Consider the following 19,355-nt stretch of genomic DNA (forward strand, 5'->3'; position numbering starts at 1 on the left):
AATATTATTCAAATATCTTACACAGGCTTATTGCATGCAACACACTGTTCTAAGTAACATACAGATATTAAAATGACTTAATTCTCAAAACATGTCTCAAAACATGAAGTGAGTTTTTGTTTTTATGCCCATTTTGCAGATGAGAAAACTGAGGCATAGGGAAGGTAAGTAACGCGCTTAAGGTTACATAGCTGGTAAATTGTAGCCAGGAGTTGGAATCTGGGTGCCAAAATCTATGCTGTTAATCACTAAACTACCCTGCCTTAGTTTTTATACTTCTTTAGGAACCTCAGACCAAAAGAAATTTAGACAATTCTAATAGAAGAAGCAAAGATTTGCTGATCACGGCTTCCTTGCCCCAATCCTTTAATCGGCTTCCTTTTCACTGACTTCTTTTTTAAATGAAGGTAACAATGCTGTTGAACAGGATCATCTAGTGGTTAGCGGTTCAGCATAAGAATGACTTGCTTCAGAAGCTCAGCTCTACCACCTGCTTGCTGTATGACCTTGAGAAAGTTACCTCTCCAAGTCTGTTTCCTCATCTTTAAAAGAGAGGTTATAATAGGACCCACATCATACTATTGTTTAAAGAGAAAACAACGTAGCCCATTTAAAGCACTTAGAAAGTGCTCCATAAATATTATTAGTGTAATAAATAGCTGCAACATCAATAAAGTATGAACCAAATGATCTCTTGATTCATATACTAACACTAAAATGGTTTATTTCCCTTCTAATTAAAAGAAAATTACAACAACCAAAACAACAAATGAAACCATAGCCATAAAATCAATTATATCGTCTGTGAGAAAACCGGAAAGGCTATTGGACACATTAATTCATTTGTCATCAGTCATCCCCTCTATTCCAAAATGTTTGTGTTCTAACATCCTGAGACACCTTGCATAATATAATCACTGTGACTCCAAGAAGTCAAATGGGCAGGCAGTTAATGCTTCTCTGTGAAAAGCTCAATAATTCATTTTACAAATTTCAGTTTAAAGCCTGCGTTGAGGTTAAGAAAAATTGACGTTCGGTCTGTGAACTTAATGTCAAGCTCCAGAAAAACTCTGGGCAGCACATGTTCAGCAATTAAGTGGACACAGACAATAAAGACGTTGCCAAATTGTAAAACAAGACTTGGAAATCACAGAAAATGTTGCTAGTTATTGATCACGGTGACCATTCAGTTCCTACTGAGCCACCCAAAAGAATCATTCATTTTCCAGCAGAGAGCCTGCTCATTTGCAAGATAAAAGAGAGACATTTCTGCACATGCCCATAATGTTCTTCACCACTGGGGGCAGCTTTACATAAGACTGCATTCACTGAAACCAAAGCAACAGTCCAAGCAGCTTTCAGAATGACAGTCTGCAGAAGTGAGCTGAGCGTGTGCGCGGTACGGGGCTCTCCTGCCTTCTGGGCTCCAACGCAGCTCTGTGGCTGAACTGGGTGCTCACCACGGGAACTGCTGGGCTATGGAATACAGATGTGGCAGCTCAGGTAGCCCCACATTGCCTGGAGGAATACATCATGTTTTTCGATAAGAAGAAATTGTAGGAGCCAGTTTTTTTTTTTTTAACCGCCCCCTCCTCGCCCCCCAAAAAACTGTAAAGATGCAAAAACGTAATATCCATGAAGATCCTATTACCTAGGAAGATTTTGATGTTTTGCTGCGAATGCGGTGTTGGGATTTATTTGTTCTTGGAGTGTTCTGCGTGGCTGGCAAAGAATAATGTTCCAAAATTGGTCCATCTCCCAAGGGGTCCAATTTTTCTTCCTGGGTGTCAGCGAGCCCTGACTCACTACAGTGCAGCTGACAGGGGCTGTCATGCAACTGGCCCCTAAGCCAAAGCAAAAGACCTAAGGACGACCTTTGAACAATACAAAGGATGGGTATGTTTTGTCATTTTTCTTCTTTCCTTCTTAAAAACAAAAAACAAAAAACCTCTAGTGTGTGTAATAATTCTGCCTTAATTATTTTAGAGATTATCTTGCTCTGCTCTAAGACCATATGAATTTATTTGCTTAGTGGCACGTTTCCTTGTTTAACTATTTAAGAAAACAAAACACTAAAGACAATTCTCTTTAATTACAAAGAGATAATATGTGATGTTAAATGTTATCTAGATTTAAATTTTTAAAAATGAAAAATATATGCCTATTTTTGCTTGATTAAAGATTAATTCCTTTTTGGGGGGATAACTTTTCTAAGTTGTTTTTATTTCCAGGTTTCAATGTAATTAGGCTACTGAGCGGATCAGCTGTAGCACTGGTTATAGCCCCCACTGTCTTACTGACAATGCTTTCTTCTGCCGAACGAGGATGCCCTAAGGGCTGTAGGTGTGAAGGCAAAATGGTATATTGTGAATCTCAGAAATTACAGGAGATACCCTCAAGTATATCTGCTGGTTGCTTAGGTTTGTCCCTTCGCTATAACAGCCTTCAAAAACTTAAGTATAATCAATTTAAAGGGCTCAACCAGCTCACCTGGCTATACCTTGACCATAACCATATCAGCAATATTGACGAAAATGCTTTTAATGGAATACGCAGACTCAAAGAGCTGATTCTCAGTTCCAATAGAATCTCCTATTTTCTTAACAATACCTTCAGACCTGTGACAAATTTACGGAACTTGGATCTGTCCTATAATCAGCTGCATTCTCTGGGATCTGAACAGTTTCGGGGCTTGCGGAAGCTGCTGAGTTTACATTTACGGTCTAACTCCCTGAGAACCATCCCTGTGCGAATATTCCAAGACTGCCGCAACCTGGAACTTTTGGACCTGGGATATAACCGGATCCGAAGTTTAGCCAGGAATGTCTTTGCTGGCATGATCAGACTAAAAGAACTTCACCTGGAGCACAATCAATTTTCCAAGCTCAACCTGGCCCTTTTTCCAAGGTTGGTCAGCCTTCAGAACCTTTACTTGCAGTGGAATAAAATCAGTGTCATAGGACAGACCATGTCCTGGACCTGGAGCTCCTTACAAAGGCTTGATTTATCAGGCAATGAGATCGAAGCTTTCAGTGGACCCAGTGTTTTCCAGTGTGTCCCGAATCTGCAGCGCCTCAACCTGGATTCCAACAAGCTCACATTTATTGGTCAAGAGATTTTGGATTCTTGGATATCCCTCAATGACATCAGTCTTGCTGGGAATATATGGGAATGCAGCAGAAATATTTGCTCCCTTGTAAACTGGCTGAAAAGTTTTAAAGGTCTAAGGGAGAATACAATTATCTGTGCCAGTCCCAAAGAGCTGCAAGGAGTAAATGTGATCGATGCAGTTAAGAACTACAGCATCTGTGGCAAAAGTACTACAGAGAGGTTTGATCTGGCCAGGGCTCTCCCAAAGCCGACATTTAAGCCCAAGCTCCCCAGGCCGAAGCATGAGAGCAAACCCCCTTTGCCCCCGACGGTGGGAGCCACAGAGCCCGGCCCAGAGACCGATGCTGACGCCGAGCACATCTCTTTCCATAAAATCATTGCGGGGAGCGTGGCGCTTTTCCTGTCCGTGCTCGTCATCCTGCTGGTTATCTACGTGTCATGGAAGCGGTACCCTGCGAGCATGAAGCAGCTGCAGCAGCGCTCCCTCATGCGAAGGCACAGGAAAAAGAAAAGACAGTCCCTAAAGCAAATGACTCCCAGCACCCAGGAATTTTATGTAGATTATAAACCCACCAACACGGAGACCAGCGAGATGCTGCTGAATGGGACGGGACCCTGCACCTATAACAAATCGGGCTCCAGGGAGTGTGAGGTATGAACCATTGTGATAAAAAGAGCTCTTAAAAGCTGGGAAATAAGTGGTGCTTTATTGAACTCTGGTGACTATCAAGGGAACGCGATGCCCCCCTCCCCTTCCTTCTCCCTCTCACTTTGCTGGCAAGGTCCTTCTCTGTCCGTTTTAGTGCATTCATAATACTGGTCATTTTCCTTTCATACATAAACAACCCATTGAAATTTAAATACCACAATCAACGTGAAGCTTGAACTCCTGTTTAATATAATACCTATTGTATAAGACCCTTTATTGATTCCATTAATGTCGCATTTGTTTTAAGGTAAAACTTCTTTCATAAGTAATCCCCCACATCTGCTGTTAGCCTCCTGGTGGGACCAAATCTACAGTTATAGAAGGTTTGCACCTCACTGGCAAATCAAGGAAAGAGGTGAATGATTCCAGGTACTCAGAGCTTGAGCTGATTCTTGGAGATGACTCAGTTATGGGAACACTTTACAGACAGGCAGAGACTTTAAAACAATGCCTGACTTAAAAAAGAAGATTGCAGGAAACTATCAAAAGATGGTGCTAGGTTAAAGCGGCACCCTGAGCAGTTTCCAGAGGTGTCTGAATTACAGTAAGGCAAGCACAGGGACAAAGTGATGAAGGGTTAAAATACTGCAAGCAGACAACTGCAAAATGTGAGGAGATGACAAAAATGTAAAGTTTTCGACTCAGCCTTGTCTCTGAAACCCAGCTGTGTAAAATCAGATTAGAGGTTTCACTGTCAATTTCTTCTAGCCTGTGTGTTTCATAAATAAATAAATGAAACAGCATTGAGAAGCCAGATTTCTCCACCACACCTCACGTTAGTTAGGGAGTTTTCACATAAGGTTCGCGAATTGGAAAGCAGCTTGCTACAGGCATGTGGTTGAGAGCTTACCAGAATTTCTCTTTCCAGTTTTTTTCAAAGACCCTAATGTAGTTGGTAGAATCCTTAGCTCTGTCCTGTTCTGTTCAGGATTTGTCAGGCTGCCCTGTTGTGTTCCATTACATGTCCTGCACACACCAGTCCCCTAATGACAGACACTTCATTCAGATGTGTAAAGAGAACATATTCCAAGACATGCCTTCCACCCACAGCCTCATTGAAAAGGATGACTTTGATAACACCTTAATAAATGTATAAAATGAATCTTAGAGGAAAAAAGACCAACACTATGACAGTTCTCTGTTGCTTTTCTATTGCTGATATTACAGTGTCCCTCTGTTCATCTGTATTGTGAACTCGTCCATCAGTACAATTCTGTACAGACCCTGTTGGCAATCTGCAAGCTGCATGCATGTTTTTATGTCATTGGTGAAAGTTTATTGACTGCAGCACAAATATCATAGCCTCCGTATTTGAGTAACTTGAACCACAGTCAATTAAGGTTTTTAGAAAGATATATTTAGTCTGTATTCTCCTTCATCCTCCAAAATGAACAGTTCTATTATAGAAGCAAATATCAGGAACTGCAACATTGAGGCTGTTTCATTTAACTTGGCTTGCCAACCCCTACATCTTTAGCCATGTCCCTCTTCTCTGAAAACAGAATCACTGCAGCAACAAAGAAAAAGTGAATGGCTATTTTTACTAAATTTTTTTCTTGTTTGGGGGTTTTTCATATGCTGAGAGGAAAAATCTAGGCAAGTCACCATAAAATAAAATTTTAAGGATGCCAGATTGTTAAAATCATACTTTTATAAGCAATAAAGAAAAAGAAATATTTAAAGTGGATTTCTCAAGGTACTTTGATATTGATTAAATCTTACAATAGATGCCACTTCAGAAAAACATCGTAGCTACAATATTTACCCATGAATAATTGTTGAATATACATGTATTCATGACAAAAAGTCACCTATTTCCAATGGATTAATAATGCAGATACTTCCTCACAGCTTACTGGATGACTGAGCTTATTGTGATGTTTTTTACTGAAGTTGTAACTTTACATTTTTCATAAAGCATCAGGAAATACATATTCCATCTTAAAAAGAAATTTTCTTTGGCTAGCCTCATTTTTACCTGTACTAAAGATGTTTGTATTGATGAAATGCAGTCTTAAAGTGAAGAACCCCATTTCTATTTTTCACTTAACCTTCTGCCTTACTTGTGATGGATACCAAATATATTTAGGCAAGGAATACTTACATTTTTGAATTATTGCAAATTCTCGATGCTGTGGTGCTACTAGTATATATAAAATATGCTTGCTATATTGAAAAGCATTTCTAAAATTCAAAGCTACTTGGTATATAAAATATTACACTAAATGAATCACCAATATTTTGAAAGCTGGTCACTTTTTAATGCCTAACTTTCCTAATAAACATAATAATAGATAAGAACGAAAATAAAATCCCTTAGGTGGTAAAACTCATTTTGATTTGGGACATGAAATTATGGGAAAAAAGTTCTTTCTTCCTCCTCACTCTTTGAGAATGACTCTTCTGTAGCTCTCAGTATCTTCTAAGCACAGACATATAATTCTTGCAGATTTAATAACTAGTTTACCACTGTAAATTTTAAAACGCCAACTGCCAGTCTCCTGCTCAAAAGTTGTTGCCTCACCTCCATCTCATGGTACTTTCTGGACTACATATCATAAATCTATTTGTATAAGTATTTCAAGTTCATGCAGATTAGAGAAATGTGATTGATATTTATTTTCTAGTACATATTTACATAAAATATTGGACTTCCCTCAAAGGTGACAACAGTTAAAAAAAAAAAAAAAAAAAAAAAAGCCTGACCTGTTGAACTATACAACAGAACACAGAATACTTTGCTTTACCAAAACAGAGAAGAAATGAGATTTAGTCTCTAAACTGCATGTGAGTTTTTTTTCCATTTTTATTAACCCCAGTACACATAGTGCTACCACAGCATGTAGTTAAATAGTCCCAGTGCCACAGTCTTGTAAGTAATACTTATGCAAGATATATTCCATTGAAATGAGTTTGTATTTTCCAAGGATGTTGACATTACATCTTTTCAAAGAATTTAAACAATTTTTTACTTGATTTGGTGAGTGAACTACCTAAGTAGACACGCAGTAAATTGTCTTTCTATGGAGCAGCAGTGACATCTAGTGGCTGATTAGACTAACCACAGCTTTTCACACATTTTAGCTTTTTATCCTGAATCCTTATGTAAACGTGGTTTACAACATGTTTTTTGACTAGTAAATCAGATTTGAATTTTATTTAATTCATTTCCCTGGCAAATATAATATAATGTAATTTTTTAATGTTATACTTTTTATTTTGACTTTTATAGTAATGCTGGAACAGAGGCCATAGAATTGGTACTGAAGGCTAGAAATAAGTGTCCAAGATGAAAAGCGAGTAACAACGCAATAAGAATAGATAAGAAATATTTTAAAATGCTTATACTCATCGATGCTGGCTAAACATTTTGATATTTTTATTAAATGGGTTAATATTTTTCATCAGCAAGATACATGTAATGTAGGTAGGAAAAATTTTAATATCAAAAGAGTCAGCATCAGTTATTTACTGGTCAGTGGATATGTCAAAGGTGTCAAAGGAGGGGGGCCTCCCCTTCCGGCTTTAGAACTCTCCAGTTTGCTGATTGTGCCAGTGACCTGTGCTTTGCCTCAGCGCTTTCTCCCTCCCTCCCCTTTTCAGCCAGCTGAACACTGGTTCTATTAGGCTCCCTGACAATGATGTTACAGTCTAAGAGGTGATGATTCATGGATAATGAAATTATGCTCTCCTTCTGGGGAAGGATAATGCAGAGTCAGATTCATGGATTTGGCAAGAGGTTTTAGGATGCTGTAGGTGCATGAAATAGCTCTTCTTCCCTTGACATTTACCAAAATGAGAACTCAAATCGTTTATTTAAAGTGTGGATTAGACTGCATCAGAAACAAGCATCAGGTCATGAAGCCTGAGACAAAGTGAGTTCCAGACATGGCAAGTAAGAATCAAGCCATGAGAAACAAAAAATTCAGAAACTGTGTTGCTTCATCTAATCCTTTTTGCTCTGGATTCTCATTAGAATCCAGATCTGTAGCTAACCCATGGAGTTTTGCTGTTGTTGTATTCTCCTAGCTACCTACACTAAAAATCAGAGGCAGTTGGGGGAAACAATGAGCACAAAAGAATATATAGGTAAATTTGAATGACATAAGTTTTAAGAGAAATAAAATGGATGGATGTTAAATAGTTTGTATCAAATAGCTATAATTAAAAACGAATTAAAGACATAATAATAATACATAGGTGAAAGTCACTGCTTTCCTAACATAATAGCCTACAGAATTGGACCCAAATTCTTTTAGCCTCCAAAAGTTGGTGATGATTTTGGATAGTTACTACTACCAAAAAAATCTAAATAACAATAATTTATGATTCTTTTTCATTTGAGGAAAATATCACAGCCAGGCATGGTAGAATATGGGCCTTAGAAATTAAGACCTAAATTCCAGTTCCTTTGACACTAGCTAATCAAGTCATCGCAGGTACATTTCCTGGCTTTTCTGAACATGAAGTTTCTCATATGTAAAACAGATGTTTACTATTGACTGCTCATGGTTATTGGGAGGATGAAACGTGAAAAGTACTTTGTAAACTCTAAAATGGCAACTACCTCTTCCTTTCAAAAAGCCCTTAGTGAGATACTGAGTGGGGTTTGTTGTTCTATGTTTGGCATGAGCCAAAAAGAAATCAGTAACCTCCATGTTACAGAACCCCAAGCCCACTTTACATCATTACAAGTCTAGAACATTGTCTTTGATTTTCTGTTTTCGCATAGGCAAAGCTTCTTCCACCTCATGTTATCTAAGTCTATGATTTTTACACTGATTATCACAATGTACAACAGACATAAAGACACTGACCAGGGAACACTAAAACAAATACTTATCAAACTCATTGAAAATTCTACTTGTATTTCAAATCAGGTAACTACAGCAAGGGCTTTCAATCAGGACGTTTACCTGTCCACTCCCTTCCTAGTATCATTTTGTTCAATCCTTGTTGACTTTACACTGGATCAATATAATGTTTATATGGCAATATGACATCATTATTAAGCAAAAAGTAATTGCATATAACATGTTACTGTAGAATTAGCATGCATTCCAGGTATCAGTCACATGATATCTGCTCTGATGTTTCTCCCCTGGCCACTCCAGTGGAAGACTGTGCCCAAGATCTCCTCTTAGTATAGAAATTACTATTGACTTTATCAATTATAATTATTGAAAAGTCACTGGATAAAAAGGTGCATAAATGTACAAGGACTTTCTTTTATATGTCATTGCTGATGCAAAATTACATCATTAATTCATCAAAGAATGACCAAAAGCTTCCTCCGCTGGATGTAGCTGCTCTTACCAATATGAAGTAGCAGGTGTATTTTCAAAATGTTTGTAATTTAAGAAGACACAGACTGTTCCTCTTTGACAACTGAGTTCCTATGGCATATCTAAAGATCAGAGAGACGATGATGGTTTTTCAGGTGGGGAAGCAGTTGTGAGTTTTCTGACATTATAACTTCATAGGGTCATGAATGGATGCTCTTGAGTTAGGGATCCTGAACATGTGAGGAAAATTCCAGGAACACAGAGAGAACAGGAATATCTGGGACATGATATAAGACTAAGCAAGTACGATGTATTTTACAATTATACTTTCTAACAACAGAACTTCTATAAGCAATAATAATCCATTTTATTGAAAAAAAGAAAAGAAAAAGAGCTTCTATCTTATCCTTTCCAGAAAATATTGTAATGATAATTAATAACTTTATTAACAATTCTCCATGTTTTCTTTTTATTTTTAAGGGCTCCCACTTCTCCCAATCAGGATTCTCATTTATTCCTTTCTCCCACTCTTAAATTGTTGTTCTCCTTATTTGAAAGAGTCTGTAATTCCTATATCACCAAAAAATGTCTTCCTTTATAAACAAACACAATTCAGTCATTCTGTTCAAAAGAGCAGCATTATCGCCAAAAGAAAAGTTATACACTTGCATTAAATATTAGGACATAAAACAAATTTAAAGCTGGCTGACACTTCTCTTTCCTCTACAATCTATAAAACACCTCTACAGTATATTATGATTTTCAATTGAAAAAATAGGATATATAGTTGAATTACAGTCTTACAAAGTATTAAAGCTTACTGTGTTCCTTCTTAATTAGCTAACTCCTAGAAAACAAAGTATAGGACTTTATGTATAGGGGTACTCAACTATATTTCACCAATCAGAAACACTCTTTCCAATAATCAGAATTTTGTCTTCTCAAGGGTAAAATATAGTTTTTTTGGCCTGGCATATAAAATAGTAAGGCAAATACTACATTTAGCAAAGGCAATTTTTGTTGACATTTCATCACATCAGTTACATCTATGCAGGGTGGAAAATACATTTTGTCAGTAAGGAGGAAATGGCTTCAATTAAATGTAAATCCTTATTCAGCATTCTTGGTGCTAAAGCTTATTAATGAAGTGGGAGTAGAATGAAAATGTCGTCAGACAGTGAAGCTACAGTATCATGAGGCTATGCTACATTGAATGGTGTTCATAGCTTCAACTGGGTGGCCCTCATGTAGCTAAAAAAGTGCTCCTGGTCATTAATATTGATCTATGTACTTTCTAAAGGAAAGAATATGCTTACCAACAGAGCCCTCGTATTGACTGTCTTCCTATAAGTTTCCCTCATTAATCCTTGATGCAGTCAACCAGAATCTCACAAGAGCTTTAAAGGAAACTTGTAGAATGCATCATGTTGATATTAAAGAAGTAGAGTAGCTTTTAAAATTCTGATAAATGTGTGATAGGATTACAACAGTGAAACCTCTCTAAGGTACAACAGTGAAAATAGTTATAATGGTGAAAACTCTAGGAAGTTTACCATAGTGAAAACTCTCCAAGAAGTTTAAAACTCAGCACTTTGAGATTAGTGTTGGCATGTACTAGTCAATTTATGAAAGGGATTTTGCCTAATGTATTCAAAATTTTAATATGAAAGGTATAAATACTTGGTTTGTGTACTGCTTCCAATAGAGGGTTAGGTAACATCACTGAATTATTATTAAAATGGAATATTTAAAGATCTTTCTAATATGGCAGAGGACATATTACATACGTATTTGTATTTCCACCAAGGTAGACACGTTGTACATGCCTAGAAAATATATATATATATATATATATATATATTTTTTTTTCCTATTAGGTGAATATTTTTCGTATAATGTGAATATGTTTGGGTATAATTGAGTCCTTATTATGTACCAGGAATTTGTAATATATTATCTAATGATTTGATAAAAAGCGTTTTATGCCTTTTGTAAACTCAGATAATTTTCCTTAAAATATAAGAACAGAGCCCTTTATATTGAGTCTCTCTTCCTGTAAGTTTCACTCATTAATCCTATACATTTTCACTTCTTTATAGGACTGCTCTAAAATAATTTATACCCCACCCACAAAAGGCTTCTCAGAGCCAAATCATACGTCTCCAGATCCCTTTAGGAAACACTTTCCAGTGATTTACCATTAGAACATCCCTCTGCTAGTTAAAGTCTCATCTGCCAGTATAGTGTTCCTTCCAGCCTGTGGCACCCACTCCAGCCTATCTCATGTCATTCATTAAAAAGCAGCAAGTGTTTAGTCTTTTGGACTTTTACAAGGAGGACTAAGTAATAAAATGTAAAAATCTACATATATTTTTATGGGCTTTACTCTGGTCACTTTTATGGTCTAACACACACAGATGTGTGGGGTCTTTATTAGTTTACACTAAAATGCAAGAGCATTAAGCTAGATATAGATGAAAAGAGAAAGTCAAAGTAGATTTCAAAATAGCCAAAAGCTCACATTATACATTTCTTAATGTTAAAAAAAATCCCAAATGATGGAGATCCTGTAATTCACTTTCTTGAAAGCTAATTTACCCTCCTCTAAGTTCGCCATCACATTCTTGAATTTAAGCCTGACATTCCTTCTATTTTCCTATTTCTAATAGGTTTTCCTGGTGTTTTTTTGTTTGTTTGTTTGTTTTTTGGTTGTTTTGTTTCTCTGTTGTTTTCTGCCTGCAGATCTTTTCTTAATTCTTTGAGTGCACTTCCTTGCCTGTTTTTCTAGAATTCCCAATCAAATGTTGATCCTGTCAGAAAGTCACAGGGTCAGTTTCATGGTTGGAGTCATCGGACAGATGGACCAGATTTAACTCTACAGCGCAATCTAGTCAAGTCTGAAATATCTGCCTTGTGTCTTCTCAGCATCCCATTTCCATGTATTTTCTCTATTTGGCAGTAATATCCATATTGAAATTCCTCCATCCAGTGGTGCCCAGAGCTTTCTTGGTTTCTTATGCCTTATCAAATATCTGCTCCCAGAACGAGAGCAGGATTACTGTCCCTTCCAAGGGCACTCACCTTTAAATAGAGATAAAAGCCTTCAGCTAAAGGTAAGAAAGTTATATATTAAGAACAGGCATAGCCAGCAGGGTTGGGGAAAGTGCTTCTTGGGGCAAAGACCTTTGTAAAGCACTCTGAAATCATCCTGTATAGATTCCTCAGTATTTTTCTCAAACATGAGTTTGGGCCTTCCCAAAGGAGCCAAGGCAGGGTAAATAATCCATGTTTCATTCAATAAACTATATTTGAAAATTTTTTTCAGTGAATTGCCATTATGCAAAGTCTTTCTCCTTAGATTTTTTTCATGGAGAGACAACTTTGTACACCAGAAAGAACCTGGACTACGGATCCAGTTTGAATTCTGTTTCTGGGATTTTAGTAACTGTGAAACCTTGAGTCTCAACATCGTCATCCTAATAAAAATGTGTAAAACAATGTAGTTATCATGGGATTGTTGCAAGAAGGCAAAGAATCAGCATTTGTTAAATATTTTTCCTGGTACATTTCATATATAATTTAATACTCATAAAGATCCTATGAAGATTCAATGAGATGATGTAGATAAAATCATTTAATACAAAGGTTGGCACATAATACTTTCTCCTTCCCTTCATTAGTTCGAACTGCTAAAAATCTCAGTACCACAATGTGCTTTGAAAGTCATATTACACTACCTACTTTTATTTTCAATAACAGACTCCTGGTGGACTTTCAGGAAATAGAATCTAAATTTCCATAAGCTCAAGGGCATCTGGGCACGTAGTTAATACTGAAGAGTGATTGTGGTACATAAAACCAATGTCCTCAGCCTCCCAACAAGGCCCAACTACATCCACCTTTATTGCCCTAACCTTTCCCATGCTCTACCACTGGCAGGTTCTCAAAGTAGCCCATGCTTCCCAATCTCTGTGCTTTTGATCAAGCAATTTCCTTTGTGAGAAATGCCCTTCCTCCCTCCCAAGTCCTCCAGTCAATTTCTGAGCCTTTCCAGAATAGATCAAATTCTGCTCACTCCAGATGTCTTATTAATCTTTTCCTTCCCTCTTTTCTGTTTTTTTTTTCCCCTCTCCCAGAGACTGCATCACATTCTACCTTATGTTAGCATTATTAATGGGTTTGTATCACGTTTTGGGGAAATGGATAATCTCTTCTTTTCTTTCGTCTTCCAGTGGTGGCTGATACAGTCTTTTATGCATGATACATGTTGTTGAATTGATTTTCTGGTCATTATTATAAATGTTGCAAACAATCTACAGTAAACATTTCAACTCTATGGAAACTTAATTGTATCAACCATATATTTCTTTATGTAGTCATAAAAACTTTTTTTAGTTTTAATTTAATATACACTTTTTCACTATATACACTCTTCTCATTTACCATTTAACAGGCTTCAAAAATTATAGCTGACCACTAAACAATGTGAGGGTTAAGGGAACAAACCCTCCCATACAGTCAAAAATCCATATAATATTTTACTCCCCCAGAACTACTAATAGCATATTGTTGACCAGAAGCCTTACTGATAATATAAAGAGTCAATTAACCCATATTTTATATGTTATATGTATCTTATTCTGTATTTTATAATAAAGTAAGCTAGAAAAATGAAAATATTATTAAGAAAATCATAAGGAAAAGAAAATATATTTATTATTCATTAAGCGAAATGGATAATCCTAAAGGTCTTCATCCTTGGCATCTTCATGTTGAGTAGGCTGAGGAGGAGGAGATAGAGAAGCGGTTGGTCTTGCTGTCTCGGGGTGGCAGAGTCGGAAGATAATCTACGTGTAAGTAGACTCATGCAGCTCAAACCCATATTGTTCAAAGGTTAATCGTATTCTTAGGAAAATACAGTTTTAAAGGATCATGTTCTGATTTAAATTGCTTGTGTGTTGTGAATAATCTACCAATCATTTTTTCCTGTGATAGTTACCAAAGCTATGAACATTTGGAGAGATATGTTAAAGGAAATAAGAGCTATGAAAAATTGAGACAAAGAAATAATATTTAAATCTGGCTGTGAATACACCTTCATTTTTGTAGAGGCTGGGTAGTCAACCTTTGTTTGAAAGCCATACATTTGTGAACTCTCCCTGTCCATGTCCTCCTGAGAAAAGTCCTTTGCTCTTTAGCTTGGATGTCTCCTTATCTCAGCCCCAGTTCTGCAAGGATTCAGCTTTAGATGCATTCCGAGGCCTCTCCTCTCTTACCCACACCAAGGGAACACCCTACACTATGACAGAAACTAGGTCTTGGCCTCTGATTTTACACATTTCCAAAGTAACCACTCTACTGGAGGCCTCCAGCACTCAGAAGCTGACAAGTAGTAATGCTCATCTTTTTTACCTCCTAAACGCTGATCATGCAGAAGGCATGTTAGATCATACAGAACTGAAGCATCTTCCCTTTTCTCAGTCTCTCCTTTCCTCCTTTCTGTTCATTCCTTTATTCCTTTGCACTAAATTTCTTTTTCTCTTTCTCATCTCCACTTAAAATTTCTTTCACTTTTTCTTTCTATCCAATTTTTAAGTCAATCCATACAACTTGGATATATGCCTTCAGACTGAGTTAAAAGGAAAATACTAATAGTTTTATCTCTCATGAAAGCAATAATTAAAATGACACCATCTAATAATTTAATGTAAAAAGAGGGAAAAATTCTATTTGTATTCAACTCTTTTGTTTGGGCCTATAAATGAAGAACTATAATTTTGTAAATTATAGTTTAATTTTAGAAATGACCTCCTCCCTAATATATTTTAAGTTGCATTTTAATTAGGATTTGTAAGGTAGGGCAGACTTATAGACCATCCATATCCCTTTTCATGTTAAGTATTTGTCAGCCTCTGGACCATGGTAAACTTTGTCATCCACAGAGTGGATTCCTTTTTGGAACATATGTGATAAGCAAATTGAAATAAAACTTCACTTTAGTTATAAAAACTTGTAGTTATAAGGACTTTTGAGAACTTTGCAGTCCATTTTTTTTTATCTTCTATTTGAAATTCCAAACTAATTTCATTGTACTTGTAACAATCTTCCAAGAACTGCAATCCTCAGGTTCTCTCTTTGTTATCCATTCCATGGTTTCACTGTGGTCACTGCATCATTTTTTACCCCTATATCCCTCTTGCTTAAGATACACCCAGTGGTTACTTAATTTTTTTTTCAATTCTTCTTTGTTTTCATTCTTTTTAAAGAGGAACAAGTAAAATAAGTAGTTAGGTTTTGTATTTGTTTTGCTTTCAGTACTGGAATCTGCTTGGTCCAACTTAGGTAGAGAATCCTGGGATCCAGAGCACATAGTTTGAAAAGATGGAAAACCATTGTTCTGAAATTTGCATTAATCTGCTTTAGATTCAAAAATTCCACATAGGCTGGGTGTGGTGGGTGGCTCATGCCTATAATCCCAGCACTTTGGGAGGCCAAGGCAAGGAGGATCACTTGAGCTCTCAAGACCAGTCTGGAAACAGAGCAAGGACTCATCTCTACAAAAAATGAAAAAGAAATTACCTGGGTGTGATGGCACATGCTTAGAAGCTGAGGTGGGAGGAGTGCTTAAGCCCAGGGAGGATACAGTGAGCGATGATTGCACCACTGCACTCCAGCCTGAGCTACAGAGCAAGACCATGTCTCTTAAAAAATATATGTATGTTTTGCATAGAGTGTCTCATGATGACTGAATAAAAGAAGCCCAGTGGTTAACTAATCTATAATTAACCATAGAAGCAAGAAGTTTCTGACAAAATGTATTCAGCAGCTTTAAATATGAAACCTACAAATTATATTTCCAGAGGTCAAATTTGCATATAACTCCTTGAACAATGACTATCTCCTCATATTCAACTCAGTTTTAAGATCCAGCAGTGTGTTGTACAAAAGTAATCAATGGCTAAATTATTCCCATTTTGTTAGCTCAGTTCACAGTAGCACACTGATTGGTTTTAAAAAAAAAAACAAAAAACCTATCTGATCTTCAATTTGTATTTCAACTGTACCCAAGTGCAGATGCCATCTCTGGTAATATGACAAAACAGATTTAGGTTTCTAAATGTTTCTGCATGCTCCAATAACCGTATGCAGCCTGCAGTAACTATATCATAGCTCAAAGTGTTGTAAAAAAATGCAATTGCATTTGCTGAAGAATCATTTTAGAGTTAATTCAACCTTCTCCACCTGTAATTTAATAAAAAAGAGAAAGCCCAGCATACTCTTAAAGACGATGGGGGAAAGGCAGTTTAAGAAATAAAAGTCCTCTGTTTATCCAGGGAGGTACTTTACAAGGCAGACAGCTACACCACAGTAGAGAGACAATATTTCCTCAGCTGAGTCGGTTAATTAAAATGCACAGTTACAACAGACTTTCTTAGAGCCTGCAGCTGAATGACCGAAGTCTCCATTTTACTCCAGTGTCACACAGAACGTGAAGAAGCAAACATACTGCCTGAACACAATTTGACTCACTAAAATCCAGCACTATAAACACAAAATACATTTCTCGAGTTCATTTTAAAAGACATATTATCAAGATTTATGACATAAGGATAGAAATAATTTGCAACTAGTCACTGCCAGGAGAATATCTTAGGTTCCTCTCAAGGTAATTTTAAGTAAAATTTACAAATAAATCTTAAGGTTAGAGTCCACTTTGAACGCAGGAATCTTCACCTCTTTCCTTTCAAATGTATGGAATTTGAACCTGACAAACAACCTGTCTATTGCCAGAATTTATAAGTGATCTGAAAAAAAATCAAAGGCCACAAAAGCTATTTGTCAAATAAACTGCAGAACGCAATATCAGTCTGCAGGGCTCATTTGCAGAACTCATGATGAGCATGGGAGGAGGGGATGCTAACAGCTGCAGCCTTGACCGCACTGCCCGTGCCAGCCAGAATTCAAGCCGCGTGAGCCAAGTGTGGCTGAAAGAGGGAGCACACAAATGACATTTTAGAAGACAAAAGCAAAAAATGACAAAAGAGGTTCTTATATCCAAGTTTTTATTATATCAGTACATCAGCATATACAGAAGATTACCTGAAAAAACCATTTTAAGATAGATGGGCCGGCAGAGTTTTAAAGGTTTTCAAATTATGTCTGTTCGTGGAAGACTTACTTTTATTTCACGGTGTAGGAGGGAGATTGCAGACTTTGAATCAACTAGACCTGAAGTCTAGTTCAAACCTGGGGGGCAGTTTTGGTTAGCCTGGTAGCACGACATGGTATCAGTTTCCTCATCTGTAAAATGGGAACAATACTTCATGTCCCAGCACAATTTTGAGGATAAATTGAGATAACATATACTTGCAGGCACAGCAGGTGCTCAGTAAAAGTTAGTTTTCTCCTGTCGTTTGCTAGATATTTTCACAATGCAGCAAGTTGATTCAAGTGGTGAAGTGTAAATTCTCACATTAAACACATAAATTGCCAAGTCTGCAATATATCAAAAATGATTAAATGTCCTAGACGCTTACCAATCACTATTAAATCAAACCTGAAAAGGATCTACCAGCAATTTGCAAGCCCTCTATTAATATCCTTTAATGGACTTGCTCTATTACGTATTCTTCTGTAACAATGTTGTTCAGCAACACAACAGAAAAATTCTGTTGTTAGTATTGTGTTTTTTCTAGTAATTCAACATCATTTCCATTTCATAAACATTACTTGAGGAATTGGTTCCATTATCCTACAAATCTCTCTTTAAAACATTGCCATAATGTCTCTCTCTCTCTCTCTCTCTCTGTGTGTGTGTGTGTGTGTGTGTGTTTGTCTGTGTGTGTGTGCATGTGTCTCTCTCTTTCCCTTTTTTCTCTCTCTTCACTTTCTCACTCTCTCTTTCCTTTCTCTACCCCAAACTTGGACATATCACACCTTCCCATACTCAGCACTCAAGAGAACATGCTATTGTTATTACAGTAAACCAAAATGGCCTGATAACTTAGTAACTATCACATTTCTAGTGTGAAATACTTTAGGCATTTAAATGAAGAAAACACAGTATCAATATTTATGTTTTTAAAAATTCCAATAGAGTCTGTGAAATGATGGCTAAATTAAGCAAAAGCAAATTATTCAAAGAGTTACAAAGGAAGAATTCCAATGGGCACTTATTGAGCACCTATTATGTGCAGGCAGATAGGTTGATTTTTCTTTCTTCTCAGGGCAAACAAAATTTCTTCTCAGGGCAAGGGATATCAGAAATTTGGAGTCATATTAATAGGAAAATCACTGAGTTATTTGACTGGCTTTGGAAATTTACTTCACAAAGCATTGGATTTTCTCAAGAGACAAATCTGATACATGTCCTTCACTGGAGACATGAAAATAATTCGTTCTTTTTAGAGACTTTGAAAAGAGCAGAGACGAAAAAAGCTAGAAGAGATTCTAAATGACACAAGATCTGTGAAATGGTAGATATTTAACACAAACCTCATAGAGCTGTTGTGTGGATTCATTAGTTAATTAGTTAGTTAATGACTTTGAAGTGTTAAATCTTATTAGATTTTTTTTTACACTTTAACACATGTGAGAAAGAAATTACTCTTAAATTAGAAACTGACTATACCACTCAAAAATACCATCTTTTTATGGTATATCTTCAAGATGCTCTTTCCTGTTCTGAATTTTTTCCTGAAATCCTGGGAAGCCTATCTAGATAGACACTGATCCCAAATCCAACTCCCCCCCCCCCCCCCCTTTTTTTTTTTTCAGTATTAGCATTGGCTTCCAGTTAACACTAAGCACAGCCTTGAGAAACCCTCAGGGCAAGGTATTTTGTATAACAATATAAAGATGTTATGTGATAATAATGACATCAAGAATTAAACATGCTACTTAAACATAGTTTTGTACTTTTGTACAGCAGGGGAAAACAAATACAGACATACCTCAGAGATATTTCAGGTTTGGTTCCAGAACTCCACCGTAAAGTGCATATCGCAATAAAATGAGTCACACAAATTTTTCGGTTTCCTAGTGAATATAAAAGCTATGTTTATGCTGTACTGTAGTCTATGAAGTATGCAGTAGCACTATGTCAAAGAAACAATGTGCTTATAATTTAAAAATACTTTATTGCTAAAAAGTGCCCATGATCATCTGATCCTTTAGAGAGTCATAATTTTTTGCTGGTGTAGGGTCTTTCCCTGACGTTGATGGCTGCAGACAGATCAGGGTGGTGGTTG

The 19,355-nt window shown here is 36.7% G+C and overlaps 2 protein-coding genes across 2 annotated transcripts in view; one reads left to right on the forward strand and one right to left on the reverse strand.

The window, feature by feature from the left end:
- The window catches only part of CTNNA3 (catenin alpha 3), a 1,859,096-nt gene that overhangs the window by 1,079,942 nt on the left and 759,799 nt on the right, over window positions 1–19,355 (reverse strand). The gene's annotated exons all lie outside the window — the stretch shown is intronic.
- LRRTM3 (leucine rich repeat transmembrane neuronal 3) overlaps window positions 1,342–19,355 on the forward strand; it is a 178,749-nt gene continuing 160,735 nt past the window's right edge. Inside the window, exons 1-2 of the mRNA XM_032138316.2 lie at window positions 1,342–1,896; window positions 2,232–3,763. Of these exons, the coding sequence (XP_031994207.1) occupies window positions 1,893–1,896; window positions 2,232–3,763 (1,536 nt within the window). The 5' untranslated portion in view covers window positions 1,342–1,892. The remainder of the gene's footprint in view (window positions 1,897–2,231; window positions 3,764–19,355) is intronic.

The sequence above is a fragment of the Hylobates moloch genome, unplaced genomic scaffold, assembly GCF_009828535.3.
Source record: "Hylobates moloch isolate HMO894 unplaced genomic scaffold, HMol_V3 SCAFFOLD_3, whole genome shotgun sequence".
Lineage (NCBI taxonomy): Eukaryota > Metazoa > Chordata > Mammalia > Primates > Hylobatidae > Hylobates > Hylobates moloch.